General features: G+C 36.2%; 1 protein-coding gene across 2 annotated transcripts in view; it reads left to right on the forward strand.

Annotated features, from left to right (window-relative positions):
- Nucleotides 1-22462, forward strand: part of IRAK4 (interleukin 1 receptor associated kinase 4) — a 28461-nt gene extending 5999 nt beyond the window's left edge. For both annotated transcript variants that reach the window (XM_080810915.1, XM_080810916.1), the window contains 11 exons: nucleotides 1911-2080; nucleotides 4802-4947; nucleotides 5795-5977; nucleotides 6875-7035; nucleotides 8132-8196; nucleotides 10783-10897; nucleotides 11319-11428; nucleotides 15687-15870; nucleotides 17421-17483; nucleotides 20842-21000; nucleotides 21121-22462. In XM_080810915.1, coding sequence (XP_080667041.1) covers nucleotides 1920-2080; nucleotides 4802-4947; nucleotides 5795-5977; nucleotides 6875-7035; nucleotides 8132-8196; nucleotides 10783-10897; nucleotides 11319-11428; nucleotides 15687-15870; nucleotides 17421-17483; nucleotides 20842-21000; nucleotides 21121-21156 — 1383 coding nt within the window. In that variant the 5' untranslated portion in view covers nucleotides 1911-1919 and the 3' untranslated portion in view covers nucleotides 21157-22462. The remainder of the gene's footprint in view (nucleotides 1-1910; nucleotides 2081-4801; nucleotides 4948-5794; nucleotides 5978-6874; nucleotides 7036-8131; nucleotides 8197-10782; nucleotides 10898-11318; nucleotides 11429-15686; nucleotides 15871-17420; nucleotides 17484-20841; nucleotides 21001-21120) is intronic.
- The last annotated feature ends 3772 nt before the right edge of the window (nucleotides 22463-26234 follow it).

Raw genomic sequence — 26234 nt, forward strand, 5'->3', positions numbered from 1 at the left:
TCACTCAATGCTTGTCTGGGCCTCCACACCCTGCACACACCACTTGGAACATTTATCACTCACTGTAATTATTCGTATCCTCTGCTGGACTGAGAAGCTTGAAAATAAAGATTTTTTTCTCCTTTCTGTAGTTCTCATCACTTAGTACAGAGCCTGACATACATTGAATATATGAATAAATGAAAGGAAATGTCTTGTTTTTATAGAAAAGAGAGTGACTTGAACAGTGCATTGAGTTATACAAGTAGGGACCTATGGAATGAATTTTGGAGTCAGATATGAGTTCAAGTCCAACTCTCATTTACTGTCTTTGTGAAGTAAAGATGATAAAATTGCCTTCATCAATTTAAGGACTAGGTGAAATATATGAATCACCTAGTATGGTACTCGACAACAAATTCATTCATTCTTAACTCTTACCAGTAATATGTACAAGTCCCTAATCAGTAGTTATCTATTAACAAATGAAATGGAGTCACGGAGCTTACAGTCTAAAGGGGGAAGCAGATAATAAACAAACAAATAAATATATGATTACAATTACATTGTGCAGTGATGAAAGATAATTGGGTTGAAGGCAGATAGACCTACTTAGATGTGGTGGTCAAAGAAGGCTAAAGGGAAGAGGATACAAATATGGAAGCCTATGATACAGGGTGACGTTTTGGTTTTTTACTCTTATAGCTTTTGAATTTTGTACCACATAAATATATCCTTTACTCCAAAGATTAATTATGTTACATTTTAAAGATAAAAGTACAGAGGGAATAAGGAGAATAATTGACAGAAGAGTATCTGAATCCCTGTCTTGATTAATTAGACGAAAAGTTGCCACTTGCTGAGAATGAGAGGCATGGAGGTCAAATAAAACCACATGGAGAGAGGGAAAGGCATGAAATAGTCACTAAGGACAATGAGCAAAGGCAACAGGATTCACAGCAGTGTTGAAGGCTGCATGGAAAGAGGGTCTCCATAAATTTGTGTTCATACCGTTCTGCTCAGCTATCTAATTCTCTATACTTATGTTCAGCAGTGCCTGTGTACAAGTAGAATTGTGAAATGTATCCCTGGCTCTCACTTTCCAGGGTGGAGTGGCAAAAGAAAGAGGGGACTGAGGAAATCAAGGTTTTCTCTAGAGTGTAATTAAGGTGGTAAACCACAGGGTTTGGCTTAGTAGGGAATGAATTATTATCAGACAGTTTTGTTGGACTCAAAGTGATAGGAAAAGTTAGTTATTTACCATATCTTTTAGTTATTTCATTTTTTTTTACTTCTACCAAAGAGTGTTGGCGAATGTTTAAATAAATACTGATTGAGAAAAATATTTTAATTGAAAAATAAATATTTTATGAATAGAATTGATTCCTGAATATCTTCTGAATTTTCTGAAAAAGTGAATTTTTCACTTCTTTGTGTAAGTTGTACTTCAGAAATGTCAGAAAAATAATTCTTCAATTTGTCATGGATAATTATAGGTGGAGAAAAAAAGTAAGACCAGAGGACAATTAGACAAATAAACCACAATTTTAATTTCTTCATAGAATATCAATTAGTTGGGGCGCCTGGGTGGCTCAGTGGGTTAAAGCCTCTGCCTTCAGCTTGGGTCATGGTCTCAGGGTCCTGGGATGGAGCCCCACATCGGGCTCCCTGCTCAGCGGAAAGCCTGCTCCCTGCCCTCCCCGCTGCCCCCCCCGCCCCCGCCGCCTGCCTCTCTGCCTACTTGTGATCTCTGTCAAATAAATTTAAAAAAAAAAAAAAGAATATCAATTAGTTGACTTTGGACTGTTCCTTTATTATGGTGTAATCAGTTGCCGACATTTCACATATTGTAGCAAAATGTGATTTATAAGCTTACAGATGTCATCCCTAAAACTACCATAAAATTTTAATGAGAATTTTCCGTATTTTAGGAATAGAAGATGAACAAACCCATAACATCTTCAACATATGTGCGCTGCCTCAATCTTGGACTAATTAGGAAGCTGTCAGATTTTATTGATCCTCAAGAAGGATGGAAGAAGTTAGCGGTAGCTATTAAAAAACCATCTGGTGATGATAGATACAATCAGTTTCACATAAGGTAACGTATAAAATTCTCTTCCTTTTTAAATTCTTACATAACAATCTAGAATGATTAATAGATATAAATATCATCTAATGTTGCAATTCAGAAAATAAAACTCTCTCAGGGGAAAATAATGCTAATAAGTAACCTCTTTTTTTCCATTTTTGCAATTTTTGGTTCTTTCTCCATTATGTCAGCTAGGCTAGTGTTGTGATCTTGAAAATAAGTTTTTGGGTTAGAATCAAGATTCCCACTTTTACTCTAGTTTTCTGTTTAGCAAGCTGATAAATTTCCCTCTGCCTCACACTTGTCACATCCAGATTGAACATAAGGATATTATAAGAATCTCTAGTAAAAATTCTAGTGTGTAAATTTCTACTTCACCTTAACAGTATACTTCAAATTGACATTTTAAAGTTGCTTGTAAATATACACATCTGTGAACGGAAGTCTCAGTTCTTAGTGAGGATTTTACAACACTGTCTTCAGACTATCTCATTCTTCATCTCTGTTTAACTCTTCTTGATTTACTATAAAATGTGTGTACAGATTTTATTTTTGTCAGTGATTTCAACCCAAATTTCAGCCCCAAATCTGTGTTTGGAAGTAAGAAAAGACATTAATTTGTGATTTTCAGCATTAACCTGATAAAGATCCCAAAGCCATAACTCCCATCTTAGTCCTTATTCCTCATATGAAGGATAAATATCTTAAATTACTTGAAAGAAACTTAGGTTTAGGAATGCCTGGGTGGCTCAGTCCGTTAAGCATCTGCCTTTGACTCAGGTCACGATCCCAGGGTTCTGGGATCAAGTCCCATATCCAGCTTCTTGCTCAGCGGGGAGCCTGCTTTTCCCTCAGCCTGCTACTCCCCCTGCTTGTGTTCTCTCTCCCTCTCTCTGTCTGACAAATAAATAAATAAAATCTTAAAAAGAGGCAGATTAAGTTGAAAGCAACTTTCAAAAATAATTTATTGATATTACTATTAAAAACTTTTGGAGAATAGTTGAGACAATGGTGGTAAGGAGAAAAAGCTCTTCTCTACAGAATAATGGTGACAAATAATTATTGAAAGATTTATAAAAAGTTACCAATTTACAATCACCCATGAGGAACTGATGCATGCAAGATTCATCAGTGTCTCTAATACCACAAGATAAAAAGTTGTTGATGAATAAGATATGCACAGGATTTTGAAGTATTCCACAGGTTACTTATGAATTATGAAGGGTAAAGGTACTTTTATAAAGAAAATATCTGAAGTACACCTCCTTAACCAAGTAATCAAAGTTTGGGTCACTGATAATGGCACAGAGTGCATTATGTGGATCTGGTTGTGGTAGAGTGGGACGAACACATCACCTAGTTAGTATTCTTACCAAACACTTTTTTTTAAAGATTTTTTATTTATATATTTGACAGAGAGAGAGAGATCACAAGCAGGCAGAGAGGCAGACAGAGAGAGAGGGGGAAGCAGGCTCCCCGCTGAGCAGAGAGCTCATGCGGGGCTCAATCCCAGGATCCTGGGATCATGACCCGAGCCAAAGGCAGAGGCTTAACCCACTGAGCCACCCAGGCACCCCACTTACCAAACTTTTTTTTTTTTTAAAGATTTTATTTAATTTGATAGACAGAGATCACAGGTAGGCAGAGAGGCAGGCAGAGAGAGAGGAAGGGAAGCAGGCTCGCTGCTGAGCAGAGACCCTGATGTGGGACTCGATCCCAGGACCCTGGGATCATGACCTGAGGTGAAGGCAGAGGCTTTAACCCACTGAGCCACCCAGGCGCCCCCCAAATATTTTTAACCTGAATTTAATCATGAGAAAGTAGCCAGACAAGTCTAGACTATGAGACATTCTACAGGGTGTTTAGCTTACACTGTAACATGTATGCATGCACACACACACATACACACGGGGAGAGGGAGAAGGCAAGAATACAAGCGTGGCAAAGTGTTATCCACTGGCCAGTTGGTGTATCTAGGTGAAAGGGAAAGAGTTTTTCATGGTATTATTCTTACAACTTTTCTGTAAGTTTGAAATTTTGCAACATAAATAATTTGGAGGCAAAGCAGAAAAAATTGTTAAGTTTTTAAATGTTACTTTTCCAAACGAATTTTTGAAGAAGTAAGAATGAAAAACTAATCTGTTTTTCCTTTAATGTAATTGAAATATAGTAAGGATCAAAGGAATAATTCTCCAAGTTTATGCATAATATTCTTTTTCATTAAGGAGAATGATTTATTAAAAAATCCTATGGCTAGCAGAGTCATAAGTCAGGTTGGGAAGTAATACAGCTTAGTAGGTTGAGAGCACACCCTTATGTCAAGTGAGAGCTGAATTTGGATCTCAGTTTAAATACAGTGTTTTGGCTGTGTGGCTATGGGCTGGTTACTTGACCTCTCTCCATACCTGGCTTTCTCATTAATAAATGAGTGTTGTATCCGTAGTATCTTTGAGAATTAAATGAGTTCATGTGGGTGCATCCTGTGGCCCCCTGAGAAGATACTCAGTAAGTATTCAGTGTATGTTAACTTACAATATCATCACCTTCAGCATCATTTTCCCTTCTGCCTGTCTTCCCGGTTCTCTGTAATTCTTGCTGGTTTTCCTGCTGCCCCTTTCCTTTAATACTGTAGGAGGTACTGTGGGCAAGGCGGGAGCATGGGGGAATAATTCCTATTTTCAGCGAAGTCTATTACATACTAATTTTGGGTTTTTGTCACTTGCTTTTAAGGAGATTTGAAGCATTACTTCAAACTGGAAAAAGCCCCACTTGTGAATTACTGTTTGACTGGGGCACCACAAATTGCACAGTTGGTCATCTTGTGGATCTTTTGATTCAAAATGAGTTTTTTGCTGCAGCGAGTCTTTTGCTACCAGGTAAACGGAGTGTGAGTAGGGCATCAGCAACTAGGGTGGAAAGGCAAGTGGCAGAAATAGGAACATGTCTCCTTACTCTTATTTTTTTCTCCTGGTAGATGAGCCTTACATTTGAGACTGCTTTTCATTCTTTCCACGCTCCCCAACTCATACAAGCACCTTAGACATAAGGCACTGCGGACTTGCCACTAAGGAGATAGAGGCTTCATGATCGGGTCTGAGCCCACCATTCAAGTCAGGGAGTTTTGTGCCAGTAGGAAGTTTAGAAGGACGGAAATTAGTTTTTTGGGTTTTTGTGTTTTTTGCGTGTGTTTTGTGGGGGTGTTTTGTTTTGGGGGTTGGTTTTGTTTTTTGATTTTTTTTTTTTTTAGCTCTTTCTTTTTTTCACCCTCAACTTCTACTCCAATGGGATCTGTGGCCATGATTTCCCTACATTGTATTTTTTTGGGTCACTGTCTAGATGCCTTCCTCATAACCTTATTTTTTCCCTTTGGTGCCATTTACACCAGCAGTTCTCACTATTTTGTGTGTAGATTCCTGGCTCTATTCCAGACCTCATATCAGAATTCTTGACTTGGGTTAAGGCCGATGTTTTTAAACAAACACTTCAGTGCTTCTGATGTAGGTGGCTCATAGATTTTTTTGAAAACATCACCTTACCCTCTCTACTCATCTTTATCCAAAACTTACAAATTCATACTAGGTAGCTTTTTGTGTATGCTGTGAGAAAAGGAGGTTTAATCTGTGGAAATGGGAATGACATGAAATGATCTGAGTTCCTAGTTTAACTTTTTCATAAACACTTTTTCTTATGAAAGGACAACTTGTATCTTACTTCATTTGGCAGATGCTGTTCCCAAAACAGTTAATACACTACCTTCTAATGAAGCTGTAACGGTTCAGCAGAAACAGTTGCCTCTCTATGGCAAAGACAGGACATATGTGTTACCTGTGCAGAATCTTGAACAAAATTATATGCCACCTGACTCCTCAAGTCCAGAAAATCCAAGTTTAGAAGGTAGTGATACACGTAAGTAGCATTTGCAGTGCTTTCTGCTAGTGGATTTGTCATTAAAACCACCGTTGCTTTTAAATAAATCTCTCCTTTTTTTGTGCACACTGGCCATAGCTTTTTTTTTTTTTAAGATGTTATTTATTTATTTGAGAGAGAGCACACAAGCCATGGGAGGGGCAGAGAGAGAGGAAGAAGCAGGCTCCCTGCTAAGCAAGGAGTCGACATGGGGATCGATCCCAGGACTCTGGGATCATGGCCTGAGCTGAAGGTAGACACTTAAACGACTGAGCCACCCAGATGCCCTGGCCATAGCTCTTCTGTGGGTTTTCTTTTTTCTCTCCTGACTTACTGAGCACCATCATCATTGTATTAGTCAGTGTGTTATCAGTGAGTACAGGCAATAGGACATACAAACAACCGCAGAAGTATGACAAACTGTGTAAATATTTACATAACTTGAAAAGATCATTTTAGGGGACCTGGATGGCTCAGTCGGTTAAGCGTCTGCCTCCGGCTCAGGTCATGAGCCCAGAGTCCTGGGATGGAGTCCTGCATCAGGCTCCATGCTCAGCAGGGAGTCTGCTTCTCTCTCTACCTGCCACTCCCCCTGCTTGTGCTTTCTCTCTGTCTGTCAAATAAATAAATAAAATCTTAAAAGAAAGAAAGAAAGGGTCATTTTATAAAGAAAATAAGTGACTAGAGTTTTGGGTGGAGGATCACCAGGCAGAATTCTCAAGATGAAGCTTAAATTTTTATTTTTAAAAGATAGCTGTACTCTCTCCTATCACACCTAATCGAAAGTTGTAAATATTTGCATATATATGAAATAATCAAGTTGAAAAAATATTAAAGTTATTAAAACCAATACCTTTTTTATCAAAGTAATTTTTCCTTATTTTATTGACATTATAGGTTTTCATAGTTTTTCATTTTATGAGTTGAAGAATGTCACAAATAACTTTGATGAGAGACCCATTTCTCTTGGTGGCAACAAGATGGGAGAGGGAGGATTTGGAGTTGTATATAAAGGCTACGTGAACAACAAAACTGTAGCAGTGAAGAAACTTGCAGCGGTAAGTTATACGTAGGAGTAAAAAAGAATTAAAGGAAAAGTTGCTTCCTGGTGTGCTATATTGTAAATTTTAAATTAATCTTTGGGAAATATATTATTTCAGTGCATGTTTTCTTTAAACATCATTCTAAGTTGGTAGTTCTTAACACTTAAAAATTTGTTGAAAGCTATGGATCCTGTCCCTACAGAAATGTAGTTATGGGCATACACATATGAGTATACATGTAATTCCAGAAGATTCACAAAATGAAGTTGAGAAGCCCTGTTCTACATAGTGCTTCATGCATAATCAAGATGAAAATGGGAAGATACTAAGAAAATTTTGTTAAAACAACTTTCTTATGTTACTTTTCTCATTTAAAAATAAGCTTAAGGGGCACCTGGGTGGCTCAGTGGCTTAAAGCCTCTGCCTTCGGCTCAGGTCATGATCCCGGGGTCCTGGGATCGAGCCCCGCATCGGGCTCTCTGCTCAGCAGGAGCCTGCTTCCCCCTCTCTCTCTGCCTGCCTCTCTGCCTACTTGTGATCTCTGTCAAATAAATAAATAAAATCTTTAAAAAATAAAAATAAAAATAAGTTAAAAAATATAATAAAAAAGATTGGAAAAAAATTCTTGTCTAAGTCCTTCATTCCCATTTCTCCTAGACCATTCACCATGTACTTGATTTGTTATATTATAACTCTGTTATTATATTCTAGAAATATCCATATAATATACATTTATATGATGAAGATAGTCACCTGTTGTCATATATGTTACAAATATTTTGTAGATTTTGTCTTTTTCCCTTCAAATTTGCTTATGTTTTCTGTTACAACAGATGTTTTCTTCAGAATGCTTCTCATATTATTTCATTTTGTTTCTATAGTAACTCAGTGAGGTTTTTATGGTTATATGGTTTATAAGGTTTTTTTCCTTCCACTAACTAGCCATGGGACTTTGAACAAATCATTCATATTCAGTTATTCTGTAAAATGGGGAGAATAATGCCTTACATTTTAAAGAAAGCAAGATCAGCCAGGCCATCTTTTGCACCTCCTTTTAGCTTTAAGAGTTTTGAGGTTATTGTATTGTATTATATATTCTTTTATTTTTCAGATGGTTGACATTAGTACTGAAGAACTGAGACAGCAGTTTGATCAAGAAATAAAAGTTATGGCAAAGTAAGTTAATTTGACAACATGGTAGAGTGGAGAAGAGCAGCTCAAGGAGTAGGAGACCTGGTTTCTCACTCAGAGTGTGCCTTGAACTAGTGATATTTCCAGATATGTAGAATTAAACTAAAGGGTTTAGATGAAAGGAATTGAAGGAACTTTGATTCTACAAGTCTGTGACTACATATACTCACATGCCTGGAGCTTAAATCGCTCTTGTTACTTTACATCAGAGCAAAATTCCAAAGGATTTCAACTATGTTCCATTATCATCTTTGTGGCTCCCAAAATTCATGAGAAATAAGTTACAGAGGTACCAAAACAATTAGAGAATAATTGGCCCTTAGATATGTTAACAACCTTAAACCAGGAAAAACCTGTATGCCAGTATCCTTAGAAGACATGGATCCGGTATGCTTGACAGTATTGGGCGCCATCAGGAAGAGTGAGAGAAACAAATCAGGATTCTATTCTGATAATTGTAGTGCAGTGTATTTTGTGTGTCTGGTCTCATTTAATTTTCATAACAGTTGTTATAACCTTCCCTACCTTTTTTTTTTTCCCATGAGATTTAGAAACATTATATAACTTGCCCAAGACCACATAGCCAGTAAAAATCAGTTTTGGTTTTCATATCCAGACCTGTCTGATGCCAGAGCCTGAGCTTTTTTCTTTTTCGTTTTCATAAATTTATTTTTTTTCACTTCTGAAATGTAATTGACATCCAATGTTAATATTAGTTTCAGGTATAACATGCCAACTCAACAGTTCTATGCATTACTCAGTGCTCACCACAATAAATATAGTCCCCATATGTCATCTTACAACATTATTGATATGAATCCTGATGAAATTTACCAATTTTACACTCAGTTACACCCTTTGCTATAAATTACCAATTGTGATTGCTTAACCTCAAGAAAGAAAGAATAGACTGGAATTAATTCAGTCAGTAAAAATAATGCACACTGATTAAAAAAAAGAAAAGCCTCTTTCTTTCAGGATTTTTCCCCCATCACTCTGCAATCCTACAAGTAATTTGTTCAAAGTAGAGAAATAATAAAAAGCATCTCTTAAATATATCACTCAGAGCAAGCCATGGCTAATATTTTGAGGTACTTGCTTCATGATGTGTGTGTTAATTTTTCCCATGTCATTAAAAATAATTTTAAAACATTTTGGTAGTCTATTAGTTTTAATTTTATAGTATTGCATACTAATTATTCAGCATATATGATGATTATATTTTATTAAACCAGTACCCTACTAGTTTTGTTTGTAATTTTCAACATTACAAATTAAAGTTCCTTTAAATCTCCCTTTATATAAATCTTTAAATGCAACTCTGCTTATTTTATCAGGTAGAATGCTAGAAGAATCACTGGTTCAGAATGCATGAACTTCTTAAAAACTTTCCAAGTACATGTCCAAATGGCCTTATAAATAAATTATGGTAATTTACATGCCTACCAGCAATGTATTACAATTTAAATTTCACTGCTACTTCACCACCATTGAATATTATTACTCTTTCTTAATAAGTACCAATTTCTGGATCTTGCTAGCAGAATGAGCCAGCCAAGTTTCTTAACTATTAGTTTTTCTCATCTATAAAATGGGATAATAATAGTGGTTACTTCATTAAGTTATTGTGAGGATTAAATAAAACAGAGCAGGTAAATCACTTACCACAGTGCCTTCTATATAGTACAAACTCAGGAAATGTTACCTACTTGTTTTTAAAATGTGCCAGTAGGGGTTAATATCCACATTTGGTGAAGTTGCTGAGGCTCGGTGAGATGTTAACTTGTTAAGTGTTAATTTGGCCTATAGGTCAAATATCCAGGGGGGCAGCAGAGCTGAACTTTAAACTTAGGACTTTGCCCAGTTTTCTTTCTACTCTACCACAGATACCTAAGGTTTTGTTATAGTTCAGCTCTCTTTAGTTTTATTCCTTTCAAGTAGATAAAACTGAAATTAGGTTATAAATAATAAGATATCATTAAAGATCAACTGTGTATAAATTAGATGTAGTTAGAGATCAGATGTCTATAAATCAGTGCTTTGGATATGTTAGAAAATTTTTGAAAGGGTTGTCATAGCAGTTTCAACAGATTTCTTGAAATCTTTCCTGTAAAACTATCATTGAAAATTGTACTACACAAAGGTAATTATCAGGCCAGTCCTTAACCAAACTATCACAGGTTTCAAAGTTCTAAATTATTGAGCTTTTACTAAAAAATAGAAACAGTAGGTGCCTGGCTGGCTCAGTTGTTCTCAGAAGAGCATTTAATTCTTGACCTCAGGGTTGTGAGTTCAAGCCCCATGCTGGGAGTAGAGATTACTTAAATAAATAAAATAGAAAAAGGATTTTCTTCTAATGTTGATCAGTATTGACAAAGAACTACAGAAAATTATAAATGGTTACAATAAACAAATAAACATGTTATAAACATATGTATCATAATATATATAGCATATCATTATTTTCTTGTGCTTTTTTTCTGTTAAAGCTCTAAATTGAATAACCTCCAATCAACAGCTGAATATATGTATGTGTCATAATAATTTTGAGTGGTAAATTATTTGTCGTAGGTGTCAACATGAGAACTTAGTAGAACTGCTTGGTTTCTCAAGTGATGGAGATGACCTCTGCTTAGTCTATGTTTATATGCCCAATGGCTCATTACTAGACAGGCTGTCTTGCTTGGTAAGATATTTGTTCATCAGATTGTTTGGCTTTCTGTTTATGTATTGGAATACTAATATTCACCTTGTGACAAGATTATTTAAACCACATTAATCTTAATATTTTTCCTGCTCTTTGAAAATTATATGGTTGACAGATAAACAACTGGGATTGCTATTCTGTAAAGTGATAATCTTAAATACAAAATTACCAGCCAAGACAAATCTTTGAAGGTGCTCCTGTATATTTTTATTGTCAAATAAGAAATGTTGACTCTGACTTGATCTTACTTAGAGATTATTTTTGAACAATTTTTAAAAATTACAATCCCAAATTCTTGGTGATACAATATCATTTTCAGTAGTTGCTTGGAAAAATGTTCTGTTATATATTTTCTATAGATTTTTTATCCTTTTTTTTAATGGGTTGGTTACTTCATAAGGATGATACTCCACCACTCCCTTGGCATATGAGATGCAAGATTGCTCAAGATGCAGCTAATGGCATCAGCTTTTTACATGAAAACCATCATATTCATAGAGACATTAAAAGGTAAATGCTACTCTAAAAATGTTTTTGGAAAACCATCTTTGTAGAATAACTTGCTCTTACTCTTTCTATTCAAATTTCATATGCATGTCAACTTACAGTACTCCTTGAAAGCTCTTCTCATTAAAGCATCTATAATCTCCTTTATTCAAAACCCACTGAGCTATTTTTAGTACTCATCCTACATGATCTTTTTTTGAGTAGCATGGCATTTTGTTTCTCTTGACTACTTTTGCCTTGTCAAAATTACTTTCTGGATCACCACTGTTTTCTGAATCACTGTCATCCTCCATGGGTGCATTTCAGTTTTCTTTCTTCTTGCATAAATAGCCAATATTAATTAAGCACCTACTATGTGCTAGGCACTGTAGATAATATAGTTAGCAAAAGTAGCACATGTAGTGTTTGACATCAATCAAATGATCACTAATAACAGAAAATTAGTAAGTAGCCATAGTGTTTAATGTACAGTATTAGTATAAACAAGAGTTCTCTGAGGAAGTGATATTTTAGCAGAGATCCAAAGAATGAGTAGGAAATAAGTGGGCACAATTTGAGGGTAACTACAGAAGGTAGGGAGAAAAGCATTCTAGACAGAAGGAACTGCATTTTTAAGACCAGTATTGAGAGGGAACATGAAAGCATAGATAAATTTTAGGAAGTGAAATGAATACAGTATAACTGAAATGCATAAATTAAAGGAATGATTGATATAAAATAAAATTATAGAAGTCAGCCTGGCGCTAAACCTGTAGGATCTAACAGACTAATGTAAGGACTTTAGTTTTATTATAAATGTAATCGGATGCCACTGAAAAATTATAAGTAGAGATGTGGCATCATGTTTAAGTTTGGAGAAGATTCCTTTGACTTGAGTGTAGAGAACAGTTTGTAGGAAGGGCTAGTTAGGAGGCTATCACAGAAGTCTTGGTGATAGCAGTTCATTTTCAAAAGAAGTGAACAGATTTGAGAGATTAAGATGGCAGGACTGGGTGCTGGATGTCTCAGTAGGTTAAGCGTCTACCTTCGGCTCAAGTCATGATCCCTGGGTCCTGGGATAAAGCCCCAAGCAGGGAGCCTGCTTCTTCCTCTCCTTCTGCCCCTCTCCCCACTCATGTTCTCTCTCACTTGCTCAGCTCACTCTCTTTTGCTCTCACTCTCTCTCAAATAAGTTTTTAAAAATCTTGAAAAAAAATAAGATGGGAGGACTTCCTGATATCTTGGCTGCAGAAGGATCAGAAAGAGGGACATGTCAGGAATGACTCCTGGATTTCTAGCTTCCTGAATTGCATTCTGAGATGATTGTGGCATGATTCACTTACATGGAAAGCACTGGAAGAGGACCAGGTTGATGGTTGAGAATGTGAAATCTCTTTTGTACATGTTGTGTTTAAGATTCTTTTAAGATACAGAAGTGGAGGGCGCCTGGGTGCCTCAGTGGGTTAGGCCTCTGCCTTCAGCTCGAGTTGTGATCTCAGGGTCCTGGGATTGAGCTCCACGTCGGGCTCTCTGTTCAATGGGGGGCCTGCTTTCCCCTCTCTCTGCCTGCCTCCCTGCCTACTTGTGATCTCTCTCTCTGTCAAATAAATAAATAAGATTTAAATAAAAAGATATAGAAGTGGAAATGTTAGTGTCATATACAGATATGGAGCTGAAAAAGTCTGAGCTGAAGATATAAATTTGTGAATTACATATAATTGATAATTGAAGACCTACTATATGATTATAGTCTCTTAAGGAGAGATAGAGATTAGGAAAACATCCCAAGATTTAGTCCTGAGGAACTTTAAGACTTAATGGCCAAATAGAAGAGAATGATTTCAAAAAGGAATCTGAGAAAGTAGGCACAGAAAGGTCAGATGAGAACCTGGAGAGTGTGGTATCTGTGAAAATGAGGAGAGTATTTCCCAAAAAGGACTAGTCTAAAAAATGTCAGTTGCTTTTTAGAGGTCAGGGTAAGGGCTGAAGAATCACCATTTGATTAGTGCCCTGAAGAGCATTAGTGTCTTTACAGAGCCCTATTTCTGCACAGTGACTGGGCAGAATTCAGGATGTATTTGAGGAGTGAGTGGGAGCTAGAGAACCAAAATGTGAGTGTAGACAAGTCTTTTATGATATTTAGATAGTGAAGGGTGATTGCTGGAAATAATGTGTCATTCAGGAAACTTTTTTTAAGATGGCAGAGACTAAAGCATCTTTTTATGCCTATGGGGAAAGGGAGATGATAAAATAGAAGAGAGAAGTGAGATAATTTATGGAGTGAGGTTCTTGAGAACATAAAAAGGAGTCCAAGTAAAGGGATCAGCCATAGATGAGAGGACAGCACAGTCTCTCATCCCTTACATATTGGTATATTTCCTCTTGTTCTCACCTCCTGTCTCTTCTGTTCCCACAAAGTGTTCTTGCTGACATTATATTGACTTCACCTGCTATCTATGTGTGGGTGACATCAAATCTGTATCATCAGCCTCCGATACTATATTTTCAGTATCTCCAGACCTTCGGTGTCCCAGAAATCAAATTCATTTTCTCTTCCAAACCAAAGTCTTCTTCCCGTATTCCCTTCCTGGTCAAATGAAGTCACTATTCCTCCTGTCTCCCAAACTAAGGACTTCCTCATTCCTTGCATCATACTCATTACAAAGTTCATTGAATGTGCCTCAGAATTCTCAGTTCCTTTTTTTACTTCCAGTGTTCTTTCTTTATCCAGACTCTCACTATCTCTCATTTGCTTTAATACAGCTTTCCTGGTCAGTCTTTACCTAGTCTGTTCCATTTCTCAACTATTCACTACTATACCACCAGATCCTGTTTTTAAAAATCAAGTCTAGGGGCACCTGGGCGGCTCAGTGGGTTAAGCATCTGCCTTCAGTTCAGGCCATGATCCCAGGGTTGTAGGATTGACCCCCAAGTCAGGCTTCTCGCTCAGTGGGCAGTCTTCCTTCTCTCTCTTCCTCTGCCCCTTCCCTGCTTGTGCGTGCTCTCTCTCTCACACTCTCTCAAATAAATAAATAAAAATCTTCAAAAAGAAATCAAGTCTAATAGCACCAATTCCTTACTACGAAAACTTCTGCTGGCATCCTGCTCTCACAGGATCAAATTCATATTCTCTCCATGTTTCGTTGGCACCAGTTTCTTTCTTTTTTTTTTTAAAAGATTTTATTTCTTTATTTGACACAGAGAGAGATCACAAGTAGGCAGAGAGGCAGGCAGAGAGAGAGGGGGAAGCAGGTTCCCCGCTGAGCAGAAACGCTGATGCAGGGCTCGATCCCAAGACCCCAAGATCATGACCTGAGCCGAAGGCAGAGGCTTAACCCACTGAGCCACCCAGGCACCCCTCATTAGCACCAGTTTCTTGAAACTGGTCGTATGTTTTTATGTTTTCATCACTCTGCTCATGTTACTCTATTTGCCTGAAATGGCTTTTTTCCCCTCATTGAACCCTCACCTTCTAATAATTCTTGAAGACTAAGCACACTGTTCACCCTCTCCTTAGAATTTTTTCCAGTTCTTACAGGCATGCAGTTGTTCTCTCAGCATTGTGTACCTAAAATCACCATTATGGAGTATTTATTGGATTTTTAAGAATTATTTATGTACCTTTTTCATAGACGAGATTTGAAAATCCCTCCTCCATGCAAGACTGAGCTTAAATACTATTATACATAGTGATTCCTTGATAAAAATTTTATTGAATACAACTATGCATGTATGAGCAAATGCTTGTAATGAATAAATGAAGACCTTTTAACCATGTTCTTTCCTCTTTGAAAGATTTCAGATAGTACCAAAAAAAAAGAATAACACCTGAAACTAATATAACTGTGTGTTAACTGTACTGGAATTAAAATTAAAAACCTAAAAAGAAGAATAAAGAAATGAATAATTGAGACACTTTGGTTGGAAATTTGTTTTTAAGTGAGTTGAGAAATATTAGGAAAGGAACAAGAATTGTGCTTTAGGAGACCGAGGGAAATTTTCCCTGTGATAAATTACTTTGAGATAATGAAAATATCTCTCACTGATGTGGACAGTTTTATTTCATTTTTATTCTCCTAAAATTTTTCCTCAAGAAACAAAAAGGGAAAGAAAAAGATCTTTTCTTTCTTTAATCTGAAACCTAGATTTATTTATGTGAATTTCAGGTTTTTATGATATGTATTATAAAATGGTATAGTCTGTAACTATGTACATATGTTCTGTATATATAAATATGAACTGTTTGACTTGGTTGAAAAGAAAAATATTTTTTTCTTTTCAGTGCAAATATCTTACTAGATAAAGACTTCACAGCCAAAATATCTGACTTTGGGCTTGCACGGGCTTCTGAGAAGTTTTCCCAGACAGTCATGACTAGCAGAATTGTGGGAACAACAGCTTATATGGCACCTGAGGCTCTACGAGGAGAAATAACACCCAAATCTGACATCTATAGCTTTGGTGTGGTGAGTTTCACATATGTATTTAGTAAAAATAATCATTTTGGCTATAACTGTGAAATTGAAATAGAATATTTTGGAATACCTGTCTTGCTTAGCTTTCTAATATAAATGCGCGTGTTGTTTACTTTAACCCTTAGTTAAATGATAAAGTTTTAAAAGCTTCTCCAAATTTGTGGAACTTTGTAAAATGGATTTCTGAAGTATCTACAAGAAATGACTTTTTTACTACACTATCCTCATGAATTAGTATGAAGCTTACATAAAATAAGTGCATAAAATAGAGATGCCTGGGTGGCTCAGTTGGTTAAGCATCTGCCTTTGGCTCAGGTCATAATGCAAGGGTCCCGGGATCGAGTCCCACATCAGGCTCCCTGCTCACTGGGGAACCTTTTTCTCTGTCTGCCATTCCCCCTGCTTGTGCACATGCTCTCTCTCTCTCTCCCTCTCTGACAAATAAATAAAAATCTTTAAAAAAAAAATTAGTGCATAAAACAAACCATGTCATACAGCATACCTTTTAATGTCATATTTTTTCAATGAAATATTTTTTTAAAGATTTATTTATTTATTTGACAGACAGAGATCACAAGTAGGCAGAGCGGCAGGCAGAGAGAAAGGAGGAAGCAGGCTCTCCACTGAGCAGAGAGCCTGATGCGGGGCTCGATCCCAGGACCCTCGAATCATGCCAAACTGAAGGCAGAGGCTTTAACCCACTGAGCATCCAGGCACCCCTAAATGAAATATTTTTTAAAAGACATTCACTTTGGCATTTTCTGATATACTGGTCTGTTCCAAATAACTTTTAAGATGCAGTGAGTGGGAGTGGTTAGAGAAATCAAGTTCTACTTCATCTTATTTTTGCGTGTATGTTTCCTATATGGAAATTTAACTTCACAGCACTGTGAAGGTAAGGCACAGAATTGTAGGATATGCCTAAAATTTAGAAAATAATATATTCTAAAACCCAGAGAAAATTATTTTTGTGAAGAGTCCCCTGCAAGACAGGAGAAAGAATGTCCAGAACACATATTGAGTGGAGCTGATTATTTAATAACTTGCTAATAGAAAAGTACTGCTTGTGGGCATTGGTGGAACCCAAGGTTTCTGTGAAGGAGTGGTGGTGAGAAAAGACCAACTCATGTCCTTCCTGCTTTTTCTTTTCTTTTTTTTTTTTAATATTTTATTTATTTGAGAGAGAGAGAGAAAAAATGAATGGGGGGAAAGGGCAAAGGGAGAGAGAGAGGCTCTCAAGCAGACTCCCCACTGAGCAAGGAGCCCAGTGCGGGGCTCCATCCCAGGACACCGAGGTCATGATCAGACCTGAAACCAAGAGTTGGACACTTAATGGACTGAGCCAGCCAGGTGTCCGGTCCTTCCTGCTTTAATGCCTAAAAGGCATAATGCAATGTATGGAAATGATTAATCAGATTTCATAATAAAGATCCATATTCTTCAATTTATGTTAATTTAAAACAAAAACCAAAAAAAGATCCATATTCTTTTCAAATGTTGTCTTGAGTGTTACAGTAATGGACTTATTTTTGTCTTCATAGGTTTTATTAGAAATAATAACTGGACTTCCAGCTGTAGATGAACACCGTGAACCTCAGTTATTGGTAACTGAAAGATTTATTATTTTTTCCAGCCCTTTTCTCTTTGCATTTATAATCTAAATTTATATGGGTAAATTTGGCATCTAGCAATGTCTTTTTCTTTTTTTTTTTTTTCCTTTTTTTTTTTTTTTTTTTTTTAAAGAATTTATTTATCCACTTGACAGAGAGAGAGATCACAAGTAGGCAGAGAGGCAGACAGAGAGAGAGGAGGGAGCAGGCTCCCCGCTGAGCAGAGAGCCCGATGTGGGACTCGATCCCAGGACCCTGGGATCATGACCTGAGCCGAAGGCAGAGGCTTTAACCCACTGAGCCACCCAGGCGCCCCAAGCAATGTCTTTTTCTATTGGCAATCTTTTCATTGGCGATTATAAAGTGGCATATGGAAAGAGCATCACATATTTCTAATCTCAGCTCTGCCACGAAGTATTTGTGAAGCTTGGAAAAGTCACATATATTCTATGTTCTGGGTAAAACCGGAATAGAACTATATGACTGTTTTAGGTCTTCTACAGTATATTTTTATTTTGTTTACTTTCAGGGTGATTACTAACAGCTTTTTCAGCTCAGAGAGGAAAAACAAAATGGCTTCCACTCAGATTTGTATCAGAATGGAATTGCTAGTAGAATTTTCTATCCATTTCCCTAATGGGATTTTATTTATAAAGTTATGATAGAAAATATTTCCTGTGTATTTTATTAGACACTCATTGGCAATTATATAAATAGACTAACTGAATGCTAAAACCATAAGAAAATTATGCCTTACCTTTTTTTCCTATATAGTAAATTTTAAGAACCTGGAGGGTCTTTTTATAAAAATAAAAAATTACAGAAATCTTTTATAATGTAAAGATTTCAGAAATATTTACTATCATGAATAAGTTTTTCTTAAAACTAGTATAATAACTATGCTGACTTTGTTCTAATTTATGTATTCTAATGAGGCAAACCAGTGAGACAAATTCAGATAATATATGTATAACAGATTATTCCCCTAGAATGGAGATTAGGAAGTCAAAGGGTATGATATTTTTGCTGAAGGGATTGATGCCATTTTTCACTTTAAGAAAAGCTATAAGTTTGATATCTATATATTATAATATTGTTACTGGTGTCCCTTTCTAAAAAATACATTATAAAACTTCCATTGGGGCACCTGGATGGCTCAGTCAGTTAAGTGTCTGCCTTTGGCTCAAGTCATGATCACAGGTTTCTGGGATCGAGCCACACATTGGGCTCCCTTCTCAGAGGGGATCCTGCTTCTCCCACTCTCTCTGCCTACTGCTCCCCCTGCTCATGCTTTTTCTGTCTCGCTCTCTGAAATAAGGAAATAAATAATCTTAAAACAAAACAAAACAAAAAACCTTCCATGGTTCCCTGGATATGCATTAATGCAGTATTACTTGTTATATAACATTTCACATTGAAGTATATTTATAGAACATAATATTATTGTGAAAGTTATTATTTGCATAATATCTGGATTTTTTTATAGTAGTACACAGTGATACTTTGTCCTCATCAAGAAATAAAATTATCTGTCCCATTGGGTGTTGGGCATCAAGACAGAAGCCTGGGCTGCAGATAGTTTTGGAGCCATTAGTGTCAGGCGTAGATAAAGCTTTGGATATAGATTGGATTATACAGAGAAAGTGTGTGCATTAAAAATACAGGAGGACAAGAGGGAAAGAAAAAGAACTCTGTTTTTTCCTACCTTGTAATTTTTTATATTTTTAAGCAAATCCACCTGTCTAAAGGTCTAAATCCTTTTTCCTGAGACTTGTTCCACTTTTAAAATGTTATAAAAGCTTCAAACCTGTGGTTTGAGTAAGTATGAAATCCAGAAAAACACAGAATCCATCTCAGTCATAAATTTTACACATGACCACATAATAGTGAAAAATCATAAAACCTCAGGGATGACTATACTCTTTCACTTATTCTTAACGTTTGAAAGCGGTATGACTATAAACTAGTAAGATATTATCACAAGTATAACCAAAAGGGAGTGATCCTTCAAAGAAGCTTTGTATCACTAGATTCTGCCATCACTCAAATGCTTTCAAAATACATTTGAAGAGTTTGTGGGGAGTTTATAATTGACCTCATATAAATAGTCTTTTTCATGATATTAGTTTCCGAGGGTTTCTGTAAAAAATTTAACACAAACTGGGACTTAAAGGGACTGACATGTATTCTTTCATAGTTCTGGAAGTAAGAAGTCTGAAATCAAGGTGTTGTCAAGGTCCATCCATATTCCCTCTAGAGGGTCTGGGGGAGACTCTTGCCTCTTCCAGCCTCTAGTGGCTGCTGGATTCCTTGACTTGAGGCCACCTCACTCCAATTTCTGCCTCTCCGGTCACGTTATCTTCCCTGTGTCTGTTTTCTTCTCTTTTTGTCTCTTAGACAAATGCTAGTCATTGAATTTAGGGCCCATGTGGGTAATTTCAGAGGACTTTTTCTCAAAATGCTTAACTTAATTATATCTGCAGTGACCTTTTCTCCAAGTAAAGTCATATTCATAGATTCTGGGGATTAGGACTTGGACATATTGATTTCGGGGCCACTGCTCAACCCACCACATCATCCTTATCCTCATCTTCATCCCACCACATAGTCCTTGCCTCTCTCCCTATATATTACTTTTTTATCATGGCCCTGTCCCCTTTTTACTTCTGTCTTTTTCACTTTGATTCAATAATTTGAGTACCTATAGAGAAGTTTGCCTATGCAGGGAGTAGGAGTCTGGGTCCTGAAATTGGAATTGCTTTATCAGGAGCACATCAGGAAGTAAATCACCCTAAAAAAAAAAAAATTTAAAAAGGGGAGCAAATCACCCTGAGCCCCTAGTAAATGTTGCTATTGGGAATATGAAAGCCCTTAGCTCAGCAACATAAATACAAAAATTAGAAGGCAGATGGCTGATAGTATCTATGGGTGGGTGGGTGTATGTATCTATGTATGAATATATGTATAAATAAATAAATAAATAAATAGGGTTTCTCCTGTATGTCTTTAACTCTTAGTAAGTTTATAAAAATAGATAGTAAAATGAGTCCATGTTATTAGGAAGTAGATTAAATAATTCCATTTACATTCTGATTTCTTTGACTTTTATTTGAAACTCCTAATGAAGTTTTAACATTTGTTTTGGGATGCCTGGGTGGCTCAGTCGGTTAAGTCAGCTCAGGTCATGATCCCAGGGTCCTGGAATCGAGTCCTGTGTCAGGCTCCTCACTCAGCAGGGAGCCTGCTTCTCCCTCTGCCTCGGCCTGCTGTTCCCTCTGCTTGTTCTCTGTCTCTCTCTCTCTTTCTGACAAATAAATAAAATAAAATCTTTTAAAAAAATTTTGTTTTAAAGCTAGATATTAAAGAAGAAATTGAAGATGAAGAAAAGACAATTGAAGACTATGTTGATACAAAGATGAATGACACTGATCCCACTTCCATTGAAGCTATGTACTGTGTTGCTAGTCAATGCTTGCATGAAAAGAAAAATAAGAGACCAGACATTAAGAAGGTACTATTTTTTATATTTATTTAAAAAGTGAAGGAGGTAGGGTTTATCTTTTTTTTCTAAGTTTACATTGCAAACCAATTATTTAATACCATTTTTTTTTTCTGTCTTTCTTTTTGAAAGGTTCAACAGCTGCTGCAAGACATGACAGCTTCTTAAAATTTTACTGGAATAGACTCTTGGATTTTGGGGGTTTTTTTTTGTATACACCTGTCTAAACCATTTTTTAAACTAAAATTTTGTTTTTGTAAACATTCTTTTTTACCTTTAACCAGGCAGCATGGAGCAGTTTAGTGGCTATTAAAGCTTGTATAGGACCCCCAACAAATATACAAGCAAAAGTAGAGCCATGATATCAACCCTAAGCCCTAGCTTTTTAGTGTCACCCTCAGTTCTTGAGTAATCCCTCAGACCTCTCCTTGGAACCTCACCAAACATGGTTTGAAAACTACAGAATTAGCAACAAGGAGGACTGGACCATAGGGTGAAAAGACCCTAGGCCAAAGCCCAGTTCTGCTACTAATTTGCTGGAGCGCTTTGGGCAATCCCTTCATAGCTTTGAGCCTTGGGTTTTTTTCTCACTGGTATCATTAGGCTAATATCTGTTGTGCTTCCCTGACAGGTAGTCATGAAAATCAAATGAGGCAGCATATGTGCATGCACTTTGTAACATGTGAAGTGATATAAAATTTAAAGTTTATATACAATCCAATTATAGTCATTTGTTTATAGGATCATGTTCGGAATGTGCTATTTTAAGTTATCATTCACCACTAACCAAACATGCCCTGATGTTACTTCCATGATGATATGGTCAACATTAGATTATGTTACCTGGCAAAAATGAAGGAATTTTGCAGATGTTGTTAAGGTGCCTAATCTACTGACTTTGAGTATCAACATAGAGACTCTGCTGGGTGGGGCTGACCTAATAAGATGAGTTCTTATAAGAAGCCTAAGAGATTATCCCATGGGCCTTGAAGAAGTAAGCTACCATTTGTAAGAAGGCCATACTGGCTAAGCCCTAAGGATGGCCTTCTAGGCTGAGAGCTACCTTCCAGCTGTTAGCCAGCAATTAAAAAAAACTAAGACTTGGGTTGTATAACCACAAGAAACTGAATTCTTCTAGAAAAAATAACTGTTTTTCTTCCCATATTTCTGACCCACTGGCTTGCTTGCTAGCCAACTAAAAATTTTAAATTTTTCTCAATATGTTCTATGAGAATCAAGCAGGTAAAAGGAACAATTAATAAATGTTTTGCCTTAATTTTCTGATATGTAATTAAGAGAAATATAAGACACATTCTAAAGTATTATCGCCATATCCACTTTCTGGCCCTGTAACCGTATAAAATGGCCATACATCTCAGGGATCCATAGACCTTTTTATTCACTTTTAAAACACAGCATACCTCAGAGATATGGACAGTTCAATTCCAGACCACCACAATAAAATGAGTATCACAATGAAGTGAGCCACATAAATTTTTTGGTTTGCCAATGCATATAAAACTTATGTTTACACTACACTGTAGTCTATTAACTATGCCATAGCATATGTTTAAAAAAGTAATGTACATACCTTAATTTAAAAATACTTTGCTACTAGAAAATGCTATCGTCTGAGCTCACAGGGAGCTTTTTGCTGGTGAAGGGTCTTGCCTCCACATTGATGGCTGCTGACTGATCCGGGCAGTGGTTGCTGAAGGCTTGGGTGGCTGTGGCAACTTCTTAAATGAAGTGTGTCCCATCAAGTGACTCTTCCTTTCACAATTTCCATGTAGCATGCAATGCTGCTTGACAGCATTTTAGCTACAGTAGAACTTTTTTCAAAATTTGAGTCAATCTTCTCACACCCTGCCACTCCTTTATCAACTAAGTTGATGCAATATTCTAAATGTTATGTTGTCATTTCAACAATCTTCACGGCATCTTCACCAGGAGTAGATTCCTTCTCAAGAAACTACTTTCTCTGCTCATCCCTATGAAGCAACTCCTCGTTTGTTAAAGTTTTATCATGAGATTGCAGAAATTTAGTCACGACTTAAGACTCTACTTCTAATTCTAGTTTTCTTGCTCTTTCTACCACATCTGTGGTTACTTCCTCCACTGAAGTTTTAAACCCCCCAAAATCATTTATGAGTGTTGGAATCAACTTTCTTCATATCAGCAGTAAGACTGTTTCCCTTTCTTATCATGCATGTGTTCATTATAGTAGAACTTTAAATTTCCTTCAAAAAATTATTCTTGGGGTGCCTGGGTGGCTCAGTGGGTTAAGCCTCTGCCTTTGGCTCGGGTCATGATCTCAGGGTCCTGGGATTGAGCCCCACATCGGGCCCTCTGCTCAGGGGGAGCCTGCTTCCCCCTCTCTCTCTGCCTGCCTCTTTGCCTACTTGTGATCTCTCTCTCTGTCAAATAAATATATAAAATCTTAAAAAAAAATTATTCTTTGCATTCACAACTTAGCTAACTGTTTGGTGCAAGAGTCCTAGCTTTTGGTCTATATCAGCTTTTGACATGTCTTCCTCACTATACTTAATCATTTCTGTCCTTTGATTTAAAGTGAAAGATGTGACTCTTCCTTTCACCTGAACACTTAGAGGCCATTGTAGGGTTATTAATTTGCTTAATTTCAGTATCGTTGTGTCTCAGGGATTAGGAAGGCCCAAGGAGAAGGAGAGAGATAGGGGAACAGTAGGTCAGTAGAACAGTGAGAGCATACACAACATTTACCAATAAGTTCACCGTCTGATATGGGCACTGTACTTGGTGCCCCAAAACAATGACAATTATAACAGCAAAGGTCACTGACCACAGATCACCATAACAAATATACTAATAACAGTTTGAAATATTGCAAGAATTACCAAAATGTGCCACAGAGACACAAAGTGAAGAAATTATTTTGGAAAAATGGTGCTGATAGACTTGTTCAACCCAGGGTTACCATAAATCTTCAGTTTATAAAAGCTGCAGGATCTGCGAAGTGAAATAAAATGATTTATGCCTATAAGTATGTATTTTATTTTTTTCCACTTTACTGTGGTATAATTGACAAAATTATATATAATTCAGGCATTCAATGTGATGTTTTGATATATATGTATATATACATTGTGAAATGATTGCCACAAGCTAATTAACACAGTCATCACTTCACGTAGATACCTTTTTTGACTTTTTTGGTGTGGTGAGCACATTTAAGATCTACTTTCTTAACAAATTTCAGTATACAATACAGTATTATTAACTATAGTCATCAACCTATACATGAGATCCCCAGAAGTTATCATTTCATAACTAAAAGTGTTTATTCTTTGACCAACCTCTGCCCCTACTTCTTGAAAGTCTGTACTATGCCATTGTAAGAATGGACACAGATAGAAATGGCTTTTTAATCATTCAAATTCTAATGTCTAGAAATGATCAATATGGAGAAAATAACAATGAATCTCCAAAATTAATGCTAAGATTTCATTCCTTTAATGAAATTAGGAAAAAATCATCTCATGAAATACTCTGACTTTAAACAATAATTAACAAATAAAATTTTAAAAAAATAAAATTAATTCAACAAATATTCATTGATTGTTTTCGATTGTCCAGATACTTATAAAAGCAATGAACATATAATAATGAATAATACAAAGTCCTTGTTTTTTAGGAGTTTGTTCTCAGGAGAAAGTCTCTGTTAGATGGAGATGAGACACTGAGATGATAATTTAGAAGTAAATAAAACAAGATCAGGTAGTGAGAAGTATAAAGGAAACATTAAAACTATGTATTGTAATAGATTTCCTTGGCTAAAAAGCTTTAACAACACCCAAGCTCAAACAAACAAAACCTATCAGTGTATAGTCTCAGAAATGATAAACCTGTATTGTAACACAGAAAAGAGAAAATAAAAAATCTAAACTGAATCAAATTTTGTGTGTTTGTGCTATCAGAGGCCCTTAGATTAGCAATGATCCAAGAATAAGACTTTGTCACAAAATCTCTACTACTATCCTGGGGCAAGGAGTATTGTCTTTCAGATTATGTCAGGTATTTTCCTCTACTAGGCTGTCTATGCATCAGGGTAATTTGTTGAAGATAGTTATTGAGGTTATCTAACTATATGTCTGCTTGCGTTAACTCCATACTTATCTAGCAGCCTTTCCTTTTAATTTCGATTTCTTGCCTGGATTTGCCTTTTGGAAGATAATGCGCAATGACAAAGACTGTTACAATCTACATACAGTTTCTGTTGCAGAATGTCTTTTATGATTAGTAAAATCACATTCTAGCTTATACCTAAGTCTTTTGAAAGTTTAGGTAGCGTGAATTAAATCATTATTGATCATCTCAGGCTGACCTGCAATTCTAAAATTTAAACCTAAGACTTTGAGTGACCCTTTCTCCTACTATAGCCATTCTAATAAACAGATGGCGTCTAAACCTCCTTTTAGAATTATAAAGTAGCAACAATCCAGCAATTACACTACCAGGTACCCAAAGAGTACAAAAATACTAACTCAAAGGAATACATGCTCCCCAATGTTTATAGCAGCATCACCTATAATAGACAAATTATGGCAACAGCCCAAATGTCCATCAACTGATGAGCAGATAAAGAAGAGGTGATATATATACAATGGAATATTACTCAGCCATCATAAAGAATGAAATCTTGCCATTTGCAACAATGTGGATAGAACCAGAGTATATTCACTAAGCAAAATAAGTCAGAAAAACAAATACCATATGGATCTCACTCATATGTGGAATTTAAGAAATAAATATAGGAAAAGAAGAGAAAGAAGCAAACTAAGAAACAGACTCTTAAATGTAGAGTCTGTTAGGGAAGTGGATGGGGGGGAATGGCTTAAATAGGTGGTGGGGATTAAGGAGTGTACTTGTTTTGATGAGAACCAAGTGTTATATAAGTATGTTATTTAAGTGATGAATCATGCTCGTATACCTGAAACTAATATTACACTATGCTAACTAACTGGAATTTAATTAAAAATTTTTTTTAAATTTAACTAACATTATGGTAGTAATTATTTTGCGATATACAAGTATATTAAATCACTACATTGTACACCTTAAAATTACACAATATTAAATGTCAATTATTTCTCAATAAAGCTGGAAAGGAAAGAATTTAAAAGTTAAGCAAAGACTGGATATGTAGTTCCTCCTCCCCTTTGTAAAATGTCTAAATAATGACAGAACTTTTATTATAAAGTGAGGTA

This window comes from Martes martes (genome assembly GCF_963455335.1).
Source record: "Martes martes genome assembly, chromosome: 8".
Taxonomy (NCBI): Eukaryota; Metazoa; Chordata; class Mammalia; order Carnivora; family Mustelidae; genus Martes; species Martes martes.